General features: G+C 36.2%; 1 protein-coding gene across 1 annotated transcript in view; it reads left to right on the forward strand.

Moving 5' to 3' along the window:
• The window catches only part of ARHGAP42 (Rho GTPase activating protein 42), a 149,756-nt gene that overhangs the window by 90,537 nt on the left and 35,688 nt on the right, over nt 1–23,531 (forward strand). The window contains exons 5-8 of the mRNA XM_064645138.1: nt 6,251–6,352; nt 10,796–10,906; nt 17,196–17,300; nt 20,847–20,976. Of these exons, the coding sequence (XP_064501208.1) occupies nt 6,251–6,352; nt 10,796–10,906; nt 17,196–17,300; nt 20,847–20,976 (448 nt within the window). The remainder of the gene's footprint in view (nt 1–6,250; nt 6,353–10,795; nt 10,907–17,195; nt 17,301–20,846; nt 20,977–23,531) is intronic.

The following is a 23,531-nucleotide window of genomic DNA, read 5'->3' on the forward strand; positions in this document are numbered from 1 at the left end:
TTATAACGAATATAAGACATAATTTATGACTATATTAACCCTATTTTATATTGATCAACAATAATTTCTGTATGAACTATGATATAACTTTGTTCCACTTCATATTATTTGTTAACAATACATAAACCATGCCCTTTAACCTCCTAGCTTTCTCATGGATTTGTGCAAACCCTATAGCCTCATGATATATTAAATTATGTTTGGGAGGAAGAGGAGGAAGGAAGGAGTTTTATATCCCTTTTTCACTTTTCCTCCTGGAAAATCTTTTGGCCTTACCTTGAACCCTGAGTGTTCATATAAGAAATCAAAATTTCTACCAAAAAGAAATTCCTGCCATCCAGACATCTATCAAAACACAGCCTGTCATCTCAGAGGCCTATGATAATTTCAGTTTTATTAAAACCAACCAGAAACCATCAACCACCTCCATGAAAATTCTCAACAAAACCTCAGGCAAAATAAAATGGAAGGTGAATTCGTTTTTTTTCTCCTTAGAAGAGAAGTTGTGAGACTCAGAGATCTCATATTTTCCAAGAAATCCATAGGATCTGAGTTCAAATCAGTCTTTCCAAGACTAAGTTTAGTTTATTTTCTAGTCTACAGTTTTACTTCTCTTTGTCCTGCCACTTAGTAAGAGATAGTCTCTAAACTTACAACTCCAAACAAAATTCCACAAACTTTGTAGAAATACAATTTGAATTTTTGTTTGGAAGGTAATGAAAAGGGTGGGTTTAAAAATATATTTGAAGTCTAACACTCCAGCAATGAACAATCTCCAGTCTGATATATTGACATTTTTGCAGTTGTCAAAGAGAAAGAAAATGATGTGGCTATATTGGTCTCCATGGAGTTCACTGTTGCCTTCAGGTTCTTCAACTGACAAATGTTGTCTGATTTGATCTATATTTTAGTCTTAGTATTGCATTTCTGAGCCAAGTTTGTACAGTTTCTGCACCTCAGCTCGAGTGGGTGAGAAAAATACGTACTAATTTTGGGTGAGGGGAAAAAAGAAATTATCACAGCCATGTTTCACAATGTTCAGTTGTTTTTTAATTAAGGTAGTCTCACTGACATTTTTTCTCCAAATAGTTTCTTTGCAATAATTTCTATTTTCATTTCCTTTCTTGATCCCTTTAAAAGCACCTCTTACAAAATATTTTTCTTTATGACTTCACAAGAATATTGTTACTGATAATGTTTTGTTTGGTTTGTGTTTTTTTAAGGATTAGCATGTTAAAGTTTAAATATGAATTCTAGGACAAAGCACTAAAAAATTTCTTAAAGGACAGATGTAAAATGTAGCTAAGACATACTAATAGGTAAGTGAAACACCAAAATTCATTGCAACTAGAAAAAAATGAAAATAAATAAGAAAGATGGCAAAAAATTAAGAGGAATAATATATGTAATGATTCTGAAGATACATGTAACAATTTTAACATTAAATGCTCCAAACAAAGTTGTGGTAGACCATAAAAAAAAAATCAGATTTCTTGGTGTTCCCAGTGGAAAAGGAAATTCAGCTTCAAAATATAACAACTCTTTCTGCTTTACATCCAAAAATACAGCTTGTGGGTAAAATTTATAGGAATCATGCCAGTGATTCATTGCATGTGTATGATTAGTTACAGCATGGAATCACAGCCTTTATGAACAGGAAAAAATTTATCTGACTCAATTGAGTCACCTTTTTAATAATTGATGTCTGGTCTTTTCAGACACAGATGCCTGTAAAACCAGAGGGAGAGAAGAACATCTTTTGAGTTAAAGTATTAACAGGCATGCCTATAATTAGTAGTATCTTGAGCAAACTTTATTTCTGAAAAGATAATTTTCTTTTTTTGGAGATTGTCTAATTAGTTTTGAAATAAAATTATACAAGAAATCTGAGCAAAGAGAATAAAACCAAGAATTAAACCTGGATGTGGTATTACATCACTTGAGTGTCTCAAGAGGGTACTGGAAGTTAGTAAGACTCCATTACATGCTAGAAGCTGAGTGTGTGGTTAAGGGCTTTCCTCATGTGGTTGTTAGAAATTTGAAGCATTTAAAACTGTAAATATTTTTAAACTGATTTAAGGCTTGATGTACTTCAGAATGGTTAAAAAACTATAGAGAGACATTTACAGTGTTTAGATTCTGCTAGACTTGGTCTAGACAAAAGGTGTTGATGACTTATGCATCAATGTAAAACATGCCAAGGAGTAGTATTATGTAATTTTTCTGTTTAGATTTTTTTACTGTACCCTCCTAATTCTCTTGCATGTTTTTTTTGGGTTTTGGTTTGTTGGGTTTTTTTAATATGTCCTAGATAATATTTTGAAAGAAATTATTGATATTTTTCCAGGGCAAAGAGAAAGGATGAGGTTTACTTGCAGGAAAGATGTTCAAGGATGAAAGAAAGCTGGAGTCTGAAGGGAATAAGAGACATAGTGCAGAGGTCAGGAATTAGAATGTTCCTAATGGCCATGTACCTTATGCTTTGTGTCATGACTGTGCAGACTGTTCTGGTAACAGAACAGCACCAGCTTTCTTATCCAAGCACATCCCTTCTCCTTGGGATTTGATCCACTATGGAATCTAGGCAAAAGTAATCATCTGTCTCCTAAGCTTTTAGGAGTTATAGTTTTGCATGGAAACTTTCCTTGAAAGCGTCATGGCACGTGGAAGAACAGAAATCTCAGTCCTATGGCCACAGATTGCTAGGATCGGGATTCAGATATTAATTTAGGCAGTAGCTGTATATAAGAGCATTTTGAGGATTGCAGAACAGGCTAAAGCTGGAATGAGCTGAGTCTGTGACTCCACTTAGGACATGTCTGTGTGCTGTGAGTCACTGACTGAGTTTGTGAGGTGAGAGTTATTTTGGCATAAACTAAAGTGTTTCTTCTCATCCAGAAAATGAATCACCTGCTTCTGAGTGTGTCTTTTTTTGTTAGTTTTTATGAAGTAAACAGATTTCAGAGGCTTCAATGCATTCAAAAATGTGTTTTTTACTGGCGTAGCAGAGGACCTTCCAAGCAAAGGGAACTCGTCACCTGTTGGAGCCAGTATTTTTTATACTTTTCCCAGAAACTTGTTTAAATAACCAGAGACATTTTCCTGCTGGCACTGCAACCTTATTCCCAGAAGTATCAGCAGATAAAGACACTATTGCAGTCAAAAATGCCAAGCGATTGTTATTCTCAGTTTACTTCTGTTCTCCTTAGTTTGTCCACTCCTACCTTTGAAGGGAGAAATTATTGTAATGTTAAAATCTGGAAAACAAGGAAGTTCATAGGATGTACTTTCCTGGAAACATTGCGCTTGGGCCAGAATTTGTCCTGGTAACAAGGCAGCTCCAGTTTGTAGTTTTCTCTTCAATTTAACCAGTATAAAAACTATAAAGGTAGTGGTTGAGCAGATCTGTGACAGCATGAGGTTCAGTCTTGGAGGGGGCTGGCAGTGCTGGCAGAAGACCAAGAGGCCTTCAAATTCTATGTCCCCATAGATGGTGACATGGAGATCTTCATGAAGCTTCACATAAGATACAAGATACCTTAAAACCACAATTAGCTTATTTGAGCTTGATTTATTCTTGTTCTTGGGGGAGTTGTACCTATTTTGATGTGATCATTTACTTATTGTGTTTTCCTTTTTACATATAAAGAGAATACAATTTGATATGTAATTCACATGTTTTGTTGTAGATGATAGAAAATATAACCGGCTGGCTTTGGTGCACTGGAAGCCACATTAGATGTGCCAGTGGACCCCTCTTGGCATTGACGTGTTTGATGTGCTGTATGTAGGTATTTCAGATGGCCAAGTCCTGGTGTCGCACACTTTTCTCTTTGACTTTCACAAAGCAGCTTAGACTTTAGACTCTTCCAGCACTTGTTAGTAAAGGTTATGTTAATGTCAGTGTCAGCTCAAGTGGCTGATCAGACTTTGGATCATCCATTACCCATTTCTCAGCTTGAATTCTGAGACAAATAGTTCACAAGGCAAGAGAAATACCTACTGATCATATCATAAATCTATTAGGGAAGGAAGTCATTCTTACCTGGCTGGGCAGGAAACAGACAATCCTGCAGGATGTTTGCCCGTGGCTCCTTGGCTCATTCCTTTGGTCTTGCCTCTTAGTTAGCAAAGGCAAGCACAACATCAAACCCAAATGTGAAGTACATGTTATCTGCACCCAGGCCTCATTGTCAAAGGTTGTGTCAAGTTACCTGCTGATGTAGATGGTCTAATGGACAGGCTATCCACCAATGAACTCCAGTAGTTTGTGACCAAAGGCATAAATATTGCGATCAGGCAGACTCCTCTCCCAACTTTCAGTGACTTGGGGAAAAAAAAACACCCTAAAAGTAATTCTCTTCACATTTTTCATTGCATCAGGTTTGCACTGACTTGAGAATTTCCTCAAGGTGGTGACTTGCCACCTCTGTTACTTGGATTTTATAATAGTCTGGTTCATATTTCTAGCCCAGCACTTAACATCATTGTCTCAGAAGATAAGACAGTATGTAACTAGCTGCACTATTCAAAAGGTACATATTTGTGGGATGTGATCAACTGCACTGAATCTCTGTTAGTGACCAGATGTGATGTTGAAATACTCAGGTTGCTCTTCCTTCATCATAAAAACCTGGCACTTGAGTATTCCCCAATAAAGCTGTGGCTGTGGAACTGACCTGTGATTTCAGTCCTGCAGGAGTTGATTTCTTGACTTATCAGTCATCTAGGAACTCTTGCCTTCTGCCTTCTGTCTTTCTTTCTTCAAAAAATGTGTTTGGGAAAGATTTTGGAATATATTTACATATATATTTAGGTATATTTTCCTATTTACCTTTTTATCCTCATATATGCATATCTGTAATTAAATATAGAAGGCACTGGGAATTTTTCTGTATTGTTATTTAATATTTTGTTGGGTCAAGGACCTTCTTTTCCTACAGTGTCTTTTGGAGATATCTCTGCTGTGGGGTAGTAAGAACATTAAAATTGTGCATATTTTTCATACTAAATATATTTGAACTTTCTGCAGGATATAAAGTATATTATGTGTTTTACAATCAAGTATAATTACCATTGTGAGCTTTAGTCACTGGAGCTAATCAGTAAGTGGTTTGTTGTTACAGCTGGTTGATAAGTTTTAATTCTTGTCATTAAATTCTTCCTCCTATGTCTTAGTTCTCTGACTAACCTGACTTTCCCATGATATGAAAAAGGAAACAGGTTGGTGCTACAATGCAAGCTAGTTATTTGGTTTTGTATATAACAATTTCTAGGGAGAAAGGGTCAGGGAAAGAATCACTACAGTTCTTAAAATGACCTGATGTTACTGCATGATGTCCAGTAGTTAGTTTTTCTGCAGTTAATAGTTTTTGCACATGTATAAGTAGGACTGTTTGTCTTGAGGGTTTTTTTGTTTTCTCAAAACATTCAACTTGTTAATCATTAGGACTTATCTAAGACTGTAAAAGTCATTGGCAGAGGGTTGCTCTTAATTAGAGGATATATAATTATTTAATTAAAAAATTATAGTTTTATCATTAATGATTCTCTGATGAGATATTGACTTTGATCCATTCTCCTATTTTTTGAAATTTGGTACTTCTTGAAAGATAGAAAAGCTTTTGAGAAAGCTATCTTTTTCTTAAATTTCAGAATAGCAGATTTAAAAATTTTGAAGTATGAATTCTGAATTCGAATACAGAAAATAAGATGTTTCTTATTTCTCAACGTAGTAGCTTTCCTTTGTATTATCACATATTAAAATAGTCTTACAGTGGAAATGTGAAGATTGGCTACACATGATGAGAAAAACTTTAAGAGGAGGGAAAGGAAAAACTCTAAGGGAAAGGAAAAAGGCAGGATAACTCTTTTAAATGAGGCAAGCTTAAATATTCAGACACATCGGAATATTACTGGAAACAGACTTTTGCACCAATTTCCTTTTACAGTCACACATATGCTCTTCCATCATCCTCATATTTTTAGAGTATGGATGAAAAATAAGCATATTAGTGTTAAATGCAAAGGATAGGCCTATATCATCATTACATTTTTATACTCACCTCTTACACAGTGTTTTGGTTTTTTTTCAACAAAGGCAGTGTGGCAGTTAGGTACACTTATAAAACTAGGGGAGGATGAATGTCAAATGGTTTTATAACTGGCCATATTTTGGCACCTGTTATTTCTTTTAAGTGAGCTGTAATATTTAGTCAAGTACTTTACTTGGCAATGTTTTGTTTTTCAGGATGGGAAGAAGAAGTTTGACAAGGAGAGTGAGAAATATTATTCCATCTTAGAGAAGCACTTAAATTTATCAGCAAAGAAGAAAGAATCTCATTTGCAAGATGTAAGCACTGAACGCACTGTTACCCAGTTTCACATTTGCATAGAAATCGTGATAACAAACTGGTTCTCTTCAAGACATGCTGTAGCTTGTTAATGTGAAATTGTGGTGATTTCTTGTAGTCATGCTTGTTGTGACTGCAATTTATACAGCACAGATATTTGTTAAATATTTTAACAAAGCAATATTCTACCTGTGCAACTTTGTGTATTTCAAGTACAGCTAGTGTTTATTGGTTACAATGGAATTATATTACTATAATAAAAGTGTGAGTTTGATAAGCTAAATGTGGAATATTTGAAAGTCAGTTTATTAATTTTTGGGGGGTTTTTGCTATTTAATGTATTAATCAATGAAATTGCAATTCTCTTTCACATAAAATTTAAGCTGGAAGACTGAACTGAGATCACTTTAATGATACTCTTTTCTTCTTCTTTTTTCCTCTTTTTCATTCTGAGATTGCAGCATCATGCCCTGAAATTGTATCCACAACTTCAGCTTTGAAGAGCCTGTATGGCTAATTCTTTTCTGTTAAAAACACAAACCATGAAGACTTCTAGTTTAACAGGAGGATTCCAGGGCTTTTCAGTATGCTGGTAGAAATAATTGTGATTTGTCTTTGAAGCAAATTATAGTAAACCCAGCAATATGGTATCAATGATATTTTGGGATTTATGCCAAAAATAGTTAAAAATTATTTTGATAGGATAACTCTTGTCATGATGGCTCTTAAATCATGGGGATTAGTTTGCAGATGGAATTTTCACCAGAGATGTGACCATCACTCAGTCACAAGTCATAGATTTTTTTCATGCTTACCAGTAATATTAGAATTCAAATTAAATAAGGCTTAGCAATTCAAAATTTGTAATAATGTTTATATACCTGAATTGCTGTAGTCAGTCTATATCAGACATCAGTTATGTAGGATTGGTTAATTATTCAATTTGTATGTCAGAGCTTTCACTTTTTCTACATATCTTGCGTATTGATAAAGAAGCAGTTCTGTTAGAGGCTAAGCTCCAGATGAAAAAAAAAATTTCTTACCAAAATGTGGAAAAATGTACTTAAGCACCAAATTGCTTTAGAATAGAAATAAAATAAAACAAATAAAATATTTTACTCTTGAGACATGAGAATAATTGCAGTCTAAAAGTCGCGACTGAAGTGAAAAGTAACAACTGTGAATTTAATAAACTATGGTAGAATAACAGTGGATTTGACTCAAGTATATAAACTAATGAAAAACCAGAATAATATTTTCCACTGTGTCCTTAAGTGACATATCTGGATTTAAAATCTTGTAACTGAGGCTGAGGTTTTCTGCTTTCCCAGATGCCTCCCTTGTAAAGAATCAAGGGCATTTCTGTCTTCCCCAGTTTTCTGCAGCTGAAGATGTGCTGAATCAGCAACATAGACCTACCATAAGCAGAAGGTACAATAGCAAATCGGTACCAAAAATTTTAATTAGGGAGACTTTTGGCCTATATCTGTATTGTAAATAAAAGGAGGCCAAGCACTAATTCCTGGCCTGAAATCCAAGTGATAAGTGCTGACTCGTATCCAGAGTGGTTTGGGTGAGTCCAATTTATAGCACGGATGTCCAGGATGGAGTCTGTTGGAGCAGCCCACAGCAGAACCAGGGCATGAGCAAAGAACCAAGTGGTTCTGGCAGCTGGGACTTTGATGTTCAGTTCAGGTGATGGGAAGTCCATGCCTCAAGCCAATATCATGCATTTAGTGAGATGGGAATACCATTTTTTGACTGCTACAGTTACACAGAAAAAATCCTTCTTTTTAAACTTGCTATTTCCTTGGATTTATGAGGTTTCTTGATACCTCCTCACATTATGTGGGTTAAGGAGTACTGGGATGAGCAAGGATCAGTTTTTGTACTCTGTTGGGCTCTGCAGTTGAGATCACCTTAATTAGGCATCTGAAGTTTGATGGTCCGAACATATTCTGTAGAGAGTAGTTTGCATATATTCACCTAACTGAAATGTGTTGGATATTTTAAGAGCCTGCAAGACTCAGATGACTACGCTTTTTTCCTTTAGCACCAAAAAGAGACTTCGTAGTAGGATCTTTTCACTGCCTAGGGAAGCCCATAGAGGAGCAGAAAATGGGCAGAATTGAATGATGTGAGAAAGTTAATAAACTTCTGATTTTATTTGTCTGAAATCTGTTCCAGAATCAGTCCCTAAGCTTATGTGATGTTCTGGTATACATTGTAGTGATAGCCTACATCAATGAAAATATTACTCACTATAACTAGATATCATACACATAGAGACTCAAAATCATATACATCAAATGTCTTCATTTTATACGTGAAGCTTGAAGTCATAGGAAAACATGAAAATCCTTTCACCTTTTGAAACTTTAAAATCACTTTCAAAGTGATTCTTACAAATCTGAATCCTTTGATGTTCACACAAATTCATAAGCTTCTACAGAATGTATATTGGTCCTGTGCAGGGCTAAGAGTTAGACACGATGATCCTTGTGGGTCCCTTCCAACTCAGCATATTCTGTGATTCTGTGATATTTGTGAAATTCTGATATAGTCCCTCTTCACTGGTGGTGATTATGGCCTTAATTTAGGAACCTATCCATATTTGAGATAGTACTTGGTTGCTGTAAGTGTCATTACAACTACAACCTGCTTAAATGCTATTCAGAATACAGATGGATTTCATTAGGTATTTAATACCTTTTCTGAGCCAAAGCCTGAAAGAGATATTTTCTAAAACTAGATTTTATTATTTACTTACAATTAAATGTGAGAGCTGAGGTCTGTCTCACGTGCTTATTGATGCCACTTTTATGAGCAAGGGATTCTTGGATCATGTCCCAAAGTGGTGGCAACTGCTTTGGTTCAGCTATGTAGCACTGACTTTGTGAAACATTTTTTTATGAAATAAAATTATTAACAGAGTATCAGAGAAAACAGTAGCCAAACACACCACATGAATGGCAAATCGTGGAGTTAATTTTGAGATAGAGCAGTTCATTATTAGCATTTTGAGTGTTTGATTTCTGCTTCATAATATTAGTTGTGTACTTAATTTACTGATTTTTTGTTTGTTTGTTTGCTGTAGGCATCGGAAGGAAATGCTGGTGCTGAATCACTTGAAATATAACATTGAGGCCCATGTGTCAAAGCAGTGTTAGAGCACTGGACTAGGGAGGTGGATCAATATTAAGAGTCTGTGTAGCCAAATCACAGTAGTAGGATGTCCTTGACTAAACAAGCAATCTTAATTATATATGGTGCTATTGATGACCAACTCCTGCCTGAAAGAAAACACTGACTTTTTGCTTTTATACTGTTAAAAGTACTAAACCTCTTTTATGATATGTTTGCTGGTTTGTTTTCAAGGGAAGACAACATCAAGCTTTTCCAATTTCCCCACATTTGTTATTTTTAATGCCAGAATTGAACTAGAGAATATACAGAAGTATTCTTCTGTATTTTAACAGACATACCTCAAAAGTAAGTGAAGTGGTCTTACTCACATTGTCAATCCATGAAAAAATTTTGACCAAAGACCATAAACCTAATTAATGCAGCCCAAAAGGGATTTACTTGAGAAAATAATTTTTTTTTGAAGAAGGATGAATTAAAATAGAATCTGCATCTCCTTTGAGCATTATCTACATGCTACGCTGCTTGTCTCTTAGTTCCCTCTCCTGTGGCTTGTTTAAGTTGAGGATAAAAGCCTATTACTCTTTATCAGCTGATAAGAGTTAATTCTTTAGCTGTTTAGGCAGAAGACACTGTTCTGGTACTGGATCGCCATGGTGGGTGGTATTAGTCAGGCACTTCTGACAAGTATTGCCTTGCAGTTCTGTCACTTGAAAATTAAAACTTGAAAAATATTTTATTTATGAGGTTAAGGACTTAAATATGTTTACATTCCAAGAGCATGTGATTCATCCTATAAAATAACAAGTTGCAAGATGTCAGTGCTAAAGACAGCCTATTTAAGAAAGGAAAATGTTCTTGAGAAGGTATTTGAAGTTAAGAAATAGATACAATTTCAGTGCATGTGATACTTAAATATTTCAATAGAAATAATTATCTCTTTGTCTCTCTTTGATTCCTACGCTACTCACTTTTATTTCTTTTTCTAAACTTGCATACACCAAGTACCTGCTGCCACCTTTCTTCCCCTCCAGGCTTTCCTAAAAACTAGAATATGAAAGTGCAAAAAGGAAGAGCAAACCGGAAAAAAGGAGGGGAAAAGGCATGAGGCTAAAATGTGTAATGTTAGCTTCTTAAACTTGCATTTGCATATTTTAAGGAGGTATTCCAATTTTCAGGAAGAAAACTGAACCCCATGAAACTTGTAAAGTAATTTTATGGAAAATCTGTTTGGTGAAGACATAGTCTTTCGTCATGAGACTAAATTAATATTGTCTGTATTTCATTTTGTCTTTTAGGCAGATACACAGATTGACAGAGAACATCAGAACTTCTATGAAGCATCATTAGAATATGTTTTTAAAATTCAAGAAGTACAAGAGAAAAAGAAATTTGAATTTGTAGAGCCTGTAAGTTTTGTTTTATTTTCTTTAGAATGGACGCATTTAAAGCTAAAAATTTAATTTAAATTATTGAATTTTTTTGCTCCTTTTTAAAGTTGTGAATGCAGGTTGTTTGCACGTAGACATTAAAATCTTGACTTGGGCACTTTCCATGTTTATTAAAGGATTACATAAGAGTTTCATATCTACTGTGAAGTGAAATGTCTGATGACTTGAAGTGTGTATAACATTTTAATGGGACAACATGTAATGTTGTGTCTGTGCAACACATAATGGATGTTAACTAATACTGTGATTTAATGGCTTAAATTTTAAGCCAGTTTTTTAATTTAAATATTTCATGTATGTAGTGTACACGTACGTTCTTCTGATTTACCTATGAAATAAAGTGAAAAATCAACTTTTCTGTAGGATAGGTTGGTTTATTTTTTGTTGGTGGAGCCCTTTGTCTTTAGTTTACTTTGCACATAAAGGAAAACATGTGTTGACACTCCATTAAAGAGTAAGATAAAGTTGTGTTTCAAAGTCCATATTTGGGTCTGGGATTTTCTTCTGGACTGTGTTTCTGCCCCCCCTCATCTCCCAGCTATCTTCTCGGTCAGTCAGTACCAAAAGCAGTATGATGTGTATGATGTGCTAGCATATTTCTGTGGCATATTAGTAGTATTACTGTTCATGTCATACAGGACTAGCTTGCCAGTTGCCTCATTTAGTTAGTACCTGTAGCCCTTGACAGAGAACTTCCAGTGTCATCTGTCCCTTCCCATTAAGCCTACTGAGCATAGCAGAACGTCAGTCATGATAGAGGAACATGACAAATATAACTTTTTCTCCCTCTTCACACCATCTTCCAGCTTCCTTGTAACTACTGAAGCAACAGTAGTTGTGACTGTGAAAAAAGTTGAATTATATCTCTAACACCCACTGTCACCAAGAAGAGCTTCTCAGATGCCTTCTTTCCATGAGATGAGAATGTATTGTGTAGTGAATGTTTGACATTGATGCAAACTAATGAACCTGGATTCAGCAAGCAGTACTTAACAGAAATCCTATCTTTATGGCGTACAGCTGCCAAATCTTAGGGACTAAAACTTTGCTCGGATTCCTAAATAAGAACATTTTTCTACCTGTCACAGATTAATCCAGAGTGTCTCTCTCTGTCTCCTTCTGCAAAACTCTCACATCCTGGAAAAATCTAGCAATCTTGACCTGGCTCTGACCCTAGTATAGAAGACTTTATGCTCCTTTAATGTAATAGAAACTTTCAGTATTGAAAAGACTTTTACACTGGAAAATATTGTGCAATTGCACATAGTTAAAATAGGTAAAATTTACTTTTAAGTGGATCAGTTTCTATGCTGTCTCAGACCAGTAGGCATTTCAGCCCAGTATGCTGTTTGTTGCATACAACTCATTACTTGTTTTTCCAGAGGAAGGTATGGGAAATACTCTGGAAGGTATGGGGAATACACTGGGCAATAATAACCCTTGCAGCCAGTGTCATCTGACTCTGGGTGTGAATTTATTTATAATCAAGCTGAATATAAACAGAGCTTAAATTATAACATCAGTTATAAAATTTTGAACCTTCAAAATTCTTAATTTTATGTTTCTAGTTTGTTACATACAAAATGCTGGAATAAAACCATTTACTAAAACCCATAAGGCAAAGTATGCCAAGTAAATTATAATACAAATCAGCAATACCACGAGAAAAAAAAAAATAAAAAAAAATAACGACAATGAACAAAACAAACAAAAACCCAAACCAAAACAAACAAAAAACCCCCCACAAGGGCTTCAAAATAGGCTTTCTAAAATGTGCTCTATGGATATTCAGATGGTGGACGATGCCTGGTGATGTGCGTCTATATAGACATTCCTCCTTAGCAGCTCTGCACATTCTAGTGCATGTGCTAGCCATACCTCTGATTTATCAGCACAGTGTCACATCTCTGTATAATTCTTGGTCTGATGTGTTGCTAATAGACTCTTTGAAGGAGTGTTTAACAAAATAAATCTGTTAGTGCAGTGAAGGAGGAAACTGTGATGCCCATATGAAAGAAGGATAAGTTCATGGCATGGGAATAGAACTTGAAAAGCAAACAATCTGCTGGACCTCCTTTCAAGACCTTCAGGTTTTCCGTGCCAGAGGATAGGGATGATCTGGGAACCAGAGCGGGAGCAATAACCTGGCAAAAATTGCCAGGTGGGTTACAGCTAGGACAGTAGAAGTTGGTAAGAGTGGAGTATGTTCTTTCCTGAAGGAGAATAGGGAAAGATTTTAAGGTACATGCTAATGACTCGGACACAGAATAGAGAATTATAATATTTCGGGTAGACTTATGCAGCTGCTTCCAGGGCCCTGGGTTTCTCTGTTGTTCTCTGCATCTTGATTGAAGGGGCCGCTACTGTGTATTAGTGTGAGTAACTGACATATTCCTATTTGTGATCCTCCTAGATCTTGATTGTTTCCAAGAAAAAAAAACAACTCAGTTTTTCACAGAGATCATGAATTTGAACTTTTTCTGAAGCTCAAATTAACGTTAAAATTTACTTTACATCAAGTTAAACAAAAAAGCAAAGTAAGCGACACTAATCTGTCTTGCTAGTTTTTCCTTTGTGAGCCCAAAGAAGCTAGTCCAAACCAATGCCACTTTCTGAGGATGTTATGCTTGTTAAAAAAATGCAAACACCTTCCTAGATGTCCTTTGGTGATGCCAGGACTTCCTTCTACTGTAGAAATCAGGGCATAGAGTTCATAAGCAGTAAACTATCTGAAATGTGTGGGGTGGTCCATTAAATGTTTATTTAAAGAAAAGAAAAAAAGAACAGCAAACCCAAAAACCCTGCCTGTAATTGTATGCGTTTCCATGAGACTTCACAGTGGACATTTAACTTGATTTCCTCTTTCTTGAATTTTCTATGTTATTAACTACATTCACTTTAATCTGAAGAGTAAGCACTATCTGCTTATAAATAAAGTGAAAAGAGGGAGACAGGGACTTCTGGCTGATGTGCTGCAAGCCAAAGGTTAAATTCCTCCCCTACCCGAAACCTAAGTACAGTCTTCTTCCTGTGAGAATGAAACGACCAGGCAGTCTTGAGGTCACCAGCTCTACATAAAAATAAATAAAGTCTCAGAAGTAGTTGGATTTAGTTTCAGGTTCTGTGTTGAAATCCTCGTGGCTCTGAGGTGGTGAGTAGCTTTGTATTATGGAGTTCAGACGACACTCTTTATTGATGTGACTGATTAGATACTCAGAATGAGGTAACTATAAGGCACTTGTTAAAATGAAAAATTGCGATATGAAAGCATCAGGCATTGTTTGTCATGTTTGATGAAACAAATTACCTCTTTATGTATGAAGAACACCTCAAAATACATTCTGAAAATCTTCTTTGAAAGGAAAAGCACTGATTTTCTATTCTTGTTTTTAGTATTTTTTTCTATTCTATTTAATATTAATTGCTTTAAAATTATGAGCTTGCCTTCAGCAGCACTAACACCAGGAAAAAGAAAACCCCACTATAAGCATAAGCCTAAGGCAAAAGTCCTTGGCTTTTAGATCTCTTCTGTGCAGAGCTATGGCTGTACCTGTCAATCAAAGTGATTATGGCATTGCCTCAATGGCATAGGCCCATTGGGTACAGGGCATTTTCTGATCATTGTTTTTCCACTGCTAGTGACACATATTTTGAAAAAAATATCATCCTCAGTGTCACATTGTTTAAGCACAGAACTTGAATAAGCTGATATAGGACTTATATAATATTTTTCTTTTTTTCCTATTTTTCAAAGTGCTCAGAGAGTATTTGACCAAGAGGACCTCAAGGCCAGATCCTCTGCAATGCACAACTGCCAAAATACCTGAGAAGTGTTTTAACCAAAATGAATTCAGATTTTTCTCAGGGTTTTTTTTTTTTTTTTCTTTGCTGCTGTATTTTTGCTTTCTGATAAATTCAGCTTTGCTGCCATCTTGTGTTAAATATTTTCCTTGGTATTTCTCAGTATACTTTGTAAAAGTGTTTTGTATGGTGGAAAATGGTTTTCTTCAAGTATTGAAGATGAAATTTAAACAGTTTATAGTACATTCTCCTGAAATGCTCTGTAAACTGGTCTTTATAATTCAGGCATAAGGTGACACACTGAAACTTTCTCCCACTAGTTCTTTTATTGTAATTTTGGTGTGCTCTAACGTTGTGATGTGGCTGCAGTTTTGCTAAGCACTCATGCTACTCCTGCAGTACCTCTTTAGCTGAAAGGGGTGGGTTTAGCATCAAACTTGTACTTACAGGTTATGTTAATCCTTTAGACTGAACCAAGCCAGAGCAAGCACAGGAGTAGTTATACTGCTGCATCTGAAGGAATTGTATTTGGGGACACTGATGAGTAACTGGATGTAGACTGTGAGCGCAGGCTTCACATAACTGGAGCCAGAGCAGAGCCTTAGTTATAATTTACTTATTTTATACTCTATTCATAAAAAAGCAAGATTAATTTTCTTTTTTTTCTATTATGGAATTCTTTCTAGAATTATAGAAATTTACAGTTATAGTCTAAAGTTATAGAAAATTATTGAACTCTTTCTATCTATTTATGCAATTGGAACTTCTTAAGATAAACTGTGGTATTTGGACCTTCCTCAGAACCACCTGAATTGGTGGTTAACCAATATTGGTTAACCAATAAGAGACTTTCAAAGTCAGGTCCTTAGCTGAAATAATGATTTCAGGTGGACAGACAATTTACACAAGCTGTGGAGCATTCCACTTGACTGTGTTGCCTTCATTTGTTTGTTTGGTAGTGGAATACAGTTCAGGAATTCATAGCCACTGCAGAGGCCCCCACAAAAACTTACTTTGATGTCCAAGGATCTTCTCAGTTCTGCAAGCTCTGTGACCAGTTTACTGGACAGCTGTTGGCCCGCACCATCTCTGCTTGAGGCCAGGGTTTCAGCTGATCCTGCAACACCAGAAAAAACCAAGAGCAAAGTCCTTCTCCCAGCCTTATCCTCATGTTAGCATTTGTGCCAGCACTGATGGTCTGTTAACCTTGAACTGCTTTAACTTACTAATGCAGCAAAACAGCAGGCAGATAAGCATGCCCTCAGCAGTCTCTTAGAGAGTAACAGGAGAGAGGAGGCAGAACAATTTAAGGACACTTCTCCAAGTAGGGCTGAGAGTAAATGTAAAGAAAATATAAACACAGTAAAAACTACATTTTTAAGGTGTTCCACTTACAGTAATCTATGGTACTGGTAACACAAAGCAAAGTGCATTAAATATGAACAATGGCATTTTTGTTGCCTAAGTCTAGACTACTTCAATAGTCAATGGAGAGAGAGAAATGTTTCCATTGGATCATTCATCCCATCCTGAGGGAGAAGTCTGGAAAAGGAAAAAGAATTATGCTTCTGAATACCTGTGGTTCTTTACTGATTTAGGAGGCAGCCTAGACATCCAGTTACTTAGCCTAGACGATTAACTTTTTAGTAGTGTGATATACTAAGAAAAATCTTTTCTCTTATTAGAGCTTATGTTATTGTACATACAAATTAATTTATCTTTTTTGTTCTTGTTTTATTAACTTTTTTTTTAATCTAAATTACCTATACAAAGAGAACAGTCCCTGATAAGAAATTAAATGTTTGTTATTTACAGCAATGTTAAAACGCTTTTAAAATTTAAAGCAGAGTAAGTTAGAAGGCTTTCAAAAGTAAGAGATGACAGGAATGCATTAGTTCAAGAGCTAAAATCTAGATGCTCCTTTTACTACTTGAACACTGTTTTAAAGCAAACTTTAAAAAGACTTTTCAACTGGATATATACAGACTTCAGTGGTTCTGTTGGAGTCATTCACAGACATACCAGATAGAGTTTGCATTTTGTTCAGAGCAGGAAGAAAGAGTCTGGATTCCTTGTGTTGTACTAAGCTATCCAAAACATAGTTTCAAAAGTCTCATCTGTGGAAAATAAGTCATAGCCCAAGCAATTACTATGAAGAAAGTGCAAAAATATTTTGAGAAAAAAAATCTTGAACTCTGAAAGTTTGAACTTGGAAAATGAATACTAGCAAAGACTCCAGCTGAAATACTGGATAAAATTACTGTGACAGTGAATTAAATTATTATGTAAATTATGACTTCATGATGCAAAAGCTGTTTAACACTTCTTTCTGTTTCTTAAGTTCTGACCGTGGATTCGTTCTCAGCAAAGCTTTGCTTTTGTGCATAAAGTATAGAGTGTTCCAGGAGTTAAAAATGTATAATGCTTCTCAATTTTACCTTTTCAGCTCTTGGCCTTTCTTCAAGGATTATTTACATTTTACCATGAAGGATATGAATTGGCTCAGGAGTTTGCACCATACAAGCAGCAACTGCAGTTCAATTTGCAGAACGTAAGGATGATTTGTATTTATCCCATTTAATTTGCTAATTTAATTTCAGAATATTAGACTCCTAGCACTTTATTGAAACTCTAAATCTTGCAATGTTTTAGTAAGCTGAAATCAAATTAATATAAAAATAGGTAAAAGTTATTTTTATAAGGTTAAAGTAAGTAAGATTCCTGACAGCAAATAACTTTGGAAAAATTAATCTTCAGATAGTTAATTTGTGATTTCCAGATCAAGGTTTTGTGAGGAAGGTCAAGAAAAACAGGACAGCAACCAAGTCTTTGTTAGAAAACACAGTAGTGCGGATAGTTTAAACTTGTATAAGTGCTTTCTTGAGAGTGATGCCTGTCTTCTGGAGTAAGTGAAGGTCCCAAAAATGCTCCAGCTGGTATAGAATGATACAGTTTGTCTGGCTGTCTGCTAGCTTCCCACTGTATATAAAGCATACTCGGGAAGCCCTTCTCTGGCTGCTCCCTGGGCCATAAAAGAACTGGTGGGACATTGTTCTATGAGCAGCTCTCACGAATGTTAAGTTTCACCTGTAGAAAGAATCTCTTTTTTTGTGTACGGAGTTACTCTCAACTGAGCAGATAGATCTTTTGCTGTAGATTGGTCTGGATTTGGTAGTCTGAGCCATACAAGATCCTATTTTGGGCACAAACTATGCCCAAAAATTTCATACCTATTAGAGATAACTAAAACGCATTTAATCAACATACTTTTCCGCTCATTATAACTTCTGTATACAAGTGAAATTCAGCATATTCATATTGGACCAGCCCTGTATTTTTCATGCCAAGTAACATCAAAGTCCAGAACAAAATTTAAAAAAGAAGTTAAATCCATTTTGTTCTTTCAAGAAAAGACACACCTGACAGAAATTTTTGTAGCTCCACTAGAGGCAAAGAAGCTACAACCATGTAGAATACCTGACATCAGCCTTAGTGGATAGTGCCTTGGCCACTGAACTTAGGGAATATGAAACAGATCTGGAAGTACAAGAACACCTTAACTGTGCTCAACTGCTATTCCCTGTGGGTTACTGAAAAATAAAATACTGACATTTTCCCTGTAGCACCTTGTTATTAGAGAGGCCTATGTTGGCTCAAAGTTGGAAAATTACTGTTAATGTAGATCTGCATTCTTAGGAGTACTGCAGTCTTCCAGATATTGCTGCACTTAAACACATTCAGCAGAAGACCTCCACAACACCCTTCCCTTTTATGTCTTGTTCATACATAGGTATAGATTCCATTTTAAAAGCTGCTTGAGGAAATAAGGCTAAACTTCCTAGATGATTAACCTTTTCCTTTTGGATCAAAAGATCTCTGACTGTAGATCATCTCAGTCCCTTGTCCTTTCAAATTATGTGTTTTCTACTTTGTTTGCTACTAAGACTCTTTCAAATAAAGGCACAAGAGGTCAGTGTTGTTGCACAGCAGTTTCACTGAAAGGGTGAAAAATGCACTTCAGAAATTTATTTATTTTAATATGGCAAGTTCTGAGAGGAGCATGAGTCCACAGCACAGACCAAAACTGACATTGTAAGTCATAATATGTTGGTATCTTCTATGCACATATCTATAGAAGCAGAATTGTTAGAGGATTTTTTTCTATGTCAGCGTTAATTAAGAAATAGTTAAATTTAATGTTTTCTGAATATTATATTAATGCAACTTGCTATTGTAAATATACTACAGAGATAAAGGGAGATATAAAGTTAGGCAGAAGTATCAATGTATTATGATTATTTTTGTTCATTGTATTTATACATTAGAAAAAATATACACATGAAGAAACAGTGGGATCAGTACATCATTAACTCCTGTTAGACAGAAGTATGAATTCTGCCTCCAGATCTAGATCCACAGCTTCCTTTAGCCAGCTGGGCTCTCTTCTGACTTGCCATTCATAGCATCACCCAACCTCAGATTGAAGCGAAACAATTTATATAGGGAAAGACAAACTGCGGACAGGGAAAATTGTGTTCAACCTGTTTTTTATAGCTGCCAAAAGTACTCCTCCCCACTGCATTGTGTGTTTAGGTCTTGGAGAACAGTTGACCTGAACTGCTGTTTCTGTCCTACTGGTCAGAGCAGGAGTGGTAACAGTGGTAACAGTGGTAACAGGAGTAGGAGAGTAGTAGCAGACCAGCAGCTCTTAACAGGTCACCATGTTCTAACGTGGCCTGTTGTCACTTTAACTGTTTCAACTGGCCAGTGACATACTTTATATGTCCATTTGGCTTTGTTTTCTATAATTTGGTTCAGAGACCTGGCTGCTTAAAAGTAATTAAGGACTTAATAGACAGACATAAGCTCTCAACATGGGAACATTCCTTCAATGACATGTCCCTCTTGAAGGTCTCAAATCTGAAAAGTTCAGAGTAGAATTTTACTTCCTCTCTAATAATAATGTTTGTCTTCAAAAAGGAGATTAAACATGTATTATTATACTATAGCACAACTAACTGCATGAATGGCCCGTGAAAAGTGGAAAGTATAAAGTCCTGAGAGTATCTTTCTGACTAGTCAGGATTAGAGTCCATAGATGATTTTGTAGAAACATTACTGAAATCTTTATTTTTTTCTATGACCTGTAGGAAGAGAGTGTTCAATATCTTATATATTAAGAACAACCTATCAAACCTCTGGCACCTCACAATAATTCTCCTCTACTATAGCATACTAGGTGCATGGAGGGAAACCCTAGCCTCACTGAATTCACATGCATATAGATATTAGGAAGTATGGAAAACACAGTGCTGTAATTGTTTGCTTTGCAAAATGCCAGGTTATACACGTGATATTTAGGATAGAAACAGTACTTCCATGCTTTTGGCACAGTTCTGCTACTTGTGAACTGTTTCTTACATACCATATTTTTGTTATACTAAACTGTGATGTTTGCATAGTCCTATCAAAAAACATTCATGACAGTGCCAATAACCTGACTGTTCTGAGCATCAGCACTTGTGGTATTGCTGCGGATATGGATACACAGTACATTTGTCACTTCCACGTGTGGAGAAATCACAGCTGTCTGGATACATTAGCCTGGCTTTAACCCAGACTAGTGTTTTCTGCACTGTACTTCAGGTGGTTCAGTGGGTCTTATTACTTCAGGTTTCAGAATAAGCTGTCAGCAGCTTCTAGTTTAGCCAGGCTTCTGTCTGAGAATCCTAGAGTATACAGAGAGAAAGCCTGCATCTGTCTGCAAAATACTGTGTAAGCATACTGAAAGATATGAAATGGCTCCTGTCTGAGGTTAGTGACCTGCAGAAAGAGGAATGGTGCTATTCTCAGCTACATTTCCTTTACACTTGTGTACTTAAGTTGAATTCTTCATTAGTATGTTATTCCTAGGCTTCTAGAAGTGAAGAGTGTTATTCTTTATTGCCTTTTTTTTTCCTTTTATGTCTCAGGCAAATGTTTCTGTTGGTCTCTGATACAGTCTATTTGGCATTATTAATAATTACTTCTTCATTGTTGTTTCAGTACTTGTATGAGATAATGTGGGGTTTTGTTTGTTTCCTTTTCCGGGTATTAGACTCGGAATAACTTTGAAAGCACTAGGCAGGAAGTGGAGAGACTCATGCAAAGAATGAAATCAGCCAACCAGGATTACAGACCACCAAGTCAATGGACAATGGAAGGCTATCTCTATGTGCAGGAGAAACGTGAGTACAGCAGATGTATCTTTTGATTTGATTTGAAAGGCGAGAATGAGGATATGGTTTAGTTAGCAGGATAAATCAACAGCTCTGTGTTTGAATGGCTGCGGGCTTCTGCTCTAGTTACTTTCCTAATGATTGAAAAGTTTAAAAGAAAAATAAGGGTTTGATTTTTCAAAAAGCACTCAGAGTAGCTACAGTCAGATGGAATGGTAATCAAAACACTTGTAAGCAACTCAGCTCCTGCTCTCTGGATCCTTGTGGGAAGGTCCTTGCTGTTGTTTGCCCCAGTGGCTCACTGGTAACAAGTTCTGCTCTGGCTGGCTGCCCTGTGCCTTGCTGCAAGCTCCCAGAACTCTGTTTTGGCTCCCTCCTGTCACCTGGACTTTCCCTGCTTGAACAGGGCCTGTAGTTGAGCCATCAGGAGCATCTTGTGCCAGGGATCTCCACTGACCCAGCCATCTTAAGACTAAATGAGCATACACTTAATGGGAATCAATGATGTAAGAGAAAAGTCATCTAAATAAAGTCTTATATTAGTTAACCTCATCCTCTTTTACCCTCAGTAGCACTGAAAGTTTTAAGAAGACCCTCTATATTTTAATTGAGTAATAATCATAAAAGAAACCTGTGTTAAGTGGACCAGAGCCTTGCTAATGGGGGAAGGTGAAAAGCAGTGAAGCACTGGGCACATGCTGTGCTTCATTAAATAGTGAGAGGCCAACTTGACATCCTCTTACTGAAAAGACGTTGGTTCATTAGTTTATTCTGGAATAACAGTGAGAGGATCTGTAATCACTGTGCAGTGGGGAAGGTACTAGTTGTATAATTCCTTGTCATGCAAGTTTATGTTCCTACAACTGTCATCCTATAGGTTCTTGTCAAATTGTGGGTCACTGGGTTAAATGTTTGCTATTTTTGAAAGTAAATTCTATATATATTTATTACTGATATGCATCATGGTAATTTTTGAAAAAAATGGTACTGGCTACAATCAAAGATTGCTTTGAGAGTGCTCAGCCTTCTTATATACACTAAAAGAGAGAATGAATTGCCATCAGAGAAAAAATTGATTCAAAATAATTACAGATTTTTTGTACTAAGTGGAAATAAAATATAAGAGCAGAACAGGTAACTTCTGCGGGTGCATAACCAGTTGACTTTTTGAATCATGATTTTACTTTCCTCCAAAACACAGGCAATGGGAGAGCTTTCTTGAAGTCAGCATAGCGGTCCATGTAAATTCCCACATCTACATTTCTGAATTGCCAGACATCCAGCTTACATGATTGATGCAGTCTATCATATGACCATCACCTTTGTGGCTACATTTAGAAGGCAAAGCCACTGTATTTATAGTAAAACTACTAGATTTGTTTTCAACACCTTCCATTTTTATTTAACTCTTTACATTAAAAAAAAAACAACAAACCCCTTAAAATACATTTTTTAAAGTTAGAGCTCTTTCGTTTTGTCCTGGTTCTGGCCAGGACAGGGTTAGTTTTTTCAGTTATCCATGAGAGGCATGGATAGGACCTGGAGGTTATAGTATACTACCTTATGTCATTTTCCAGGGACATGGGAAGGGGTCCCTTTTGGGGACGCAGCGTGGCAGAGGGAGCAGTCAGGTATTGTCTGATGTTTCCACGTGGTGAGCACTCACACAGGAATTGGTTGCCTCTTGGCCACTCTGTTATTAATACTGTTGCTATTACTGTTTGTTTTCTTATTTCATTGCTGTTTCTAGTAAATTGTTCTTATCTCAACCCGTGATCTTTATCTTTCATTCCTGCAATTCTCCTCTCCATCCCGCTGCAGGAGAGTTAGGGGGAAGGATGGGGAGTGAGCAAGCGGTGCATTGGTTTGGAGTATTTTAGTGGGAATGCTAAATTGGGGAATACCATTCCTAAATCATGACAGATTTTAAAAAGAATTAATAGATCCATACATACTGTAGTCTGAAAAAATCAATGTCATGTTTTTCCTATGACTAACTCTCATTGAAATTAATTGGAAAATCACATGTGGGTTGAAAGTCTCATCTAGTCCTTTTCTATTCAGAATTTACACAAAAGTTACAATACTGCATTTTATGTATATATGTGTATTTTTCTCTGCTTTGACACCTCCATTTGTTATAGCTTTGCAGAAGGGGGCCATATTATAATGCTAGGCTCTGAAGCATAATGCTGTCCAAGAGGAAAGAAGTGCTCTTCCTTCTCATTACCTCTTCACGTAGCCAGTGTGTTTGGTCTCTGGAGCTGAGTACCCGGAAACTGTGTCAATGCTAGTAAAATAAATGGAACTGTTCCCTACCACTGAGACAATCTTGCACAAAATATCCGACCCTCTGCGCAAAATTTCCTATTCTTAAAAATCAAAAAGATTTTTCCAAGTTACCTGTGCTACCTAGTCATGGTAAATGCTACCATCACTGTTTATTAACCAGTGCAGGTATAGCCATAATGTTCCAGCCCAAGGGGGAGCAGTCAGCACACTGCAAAAACCTGAATTATCCTGTCCTCTGAAGTGCATCACCCCTCAAGACGTATCTGTAAGAA

Source organism: Pseudopipra pipra, chromosome 2, assembly GCF_036250125.1.
Source record: "Pseudopipra pipra isolate bDixPip1 chromosome 2, bDixPip1.hap1, whole genome shotgun sequence".
In the NCBI taxonomy this organism is placed as follows: domain Eukaryota; kingdom Metazoa; phylum Chordata; class Aves; order Passeriformes; family Pipridae; genus Pseudopipra; species Pseudopipra pipra.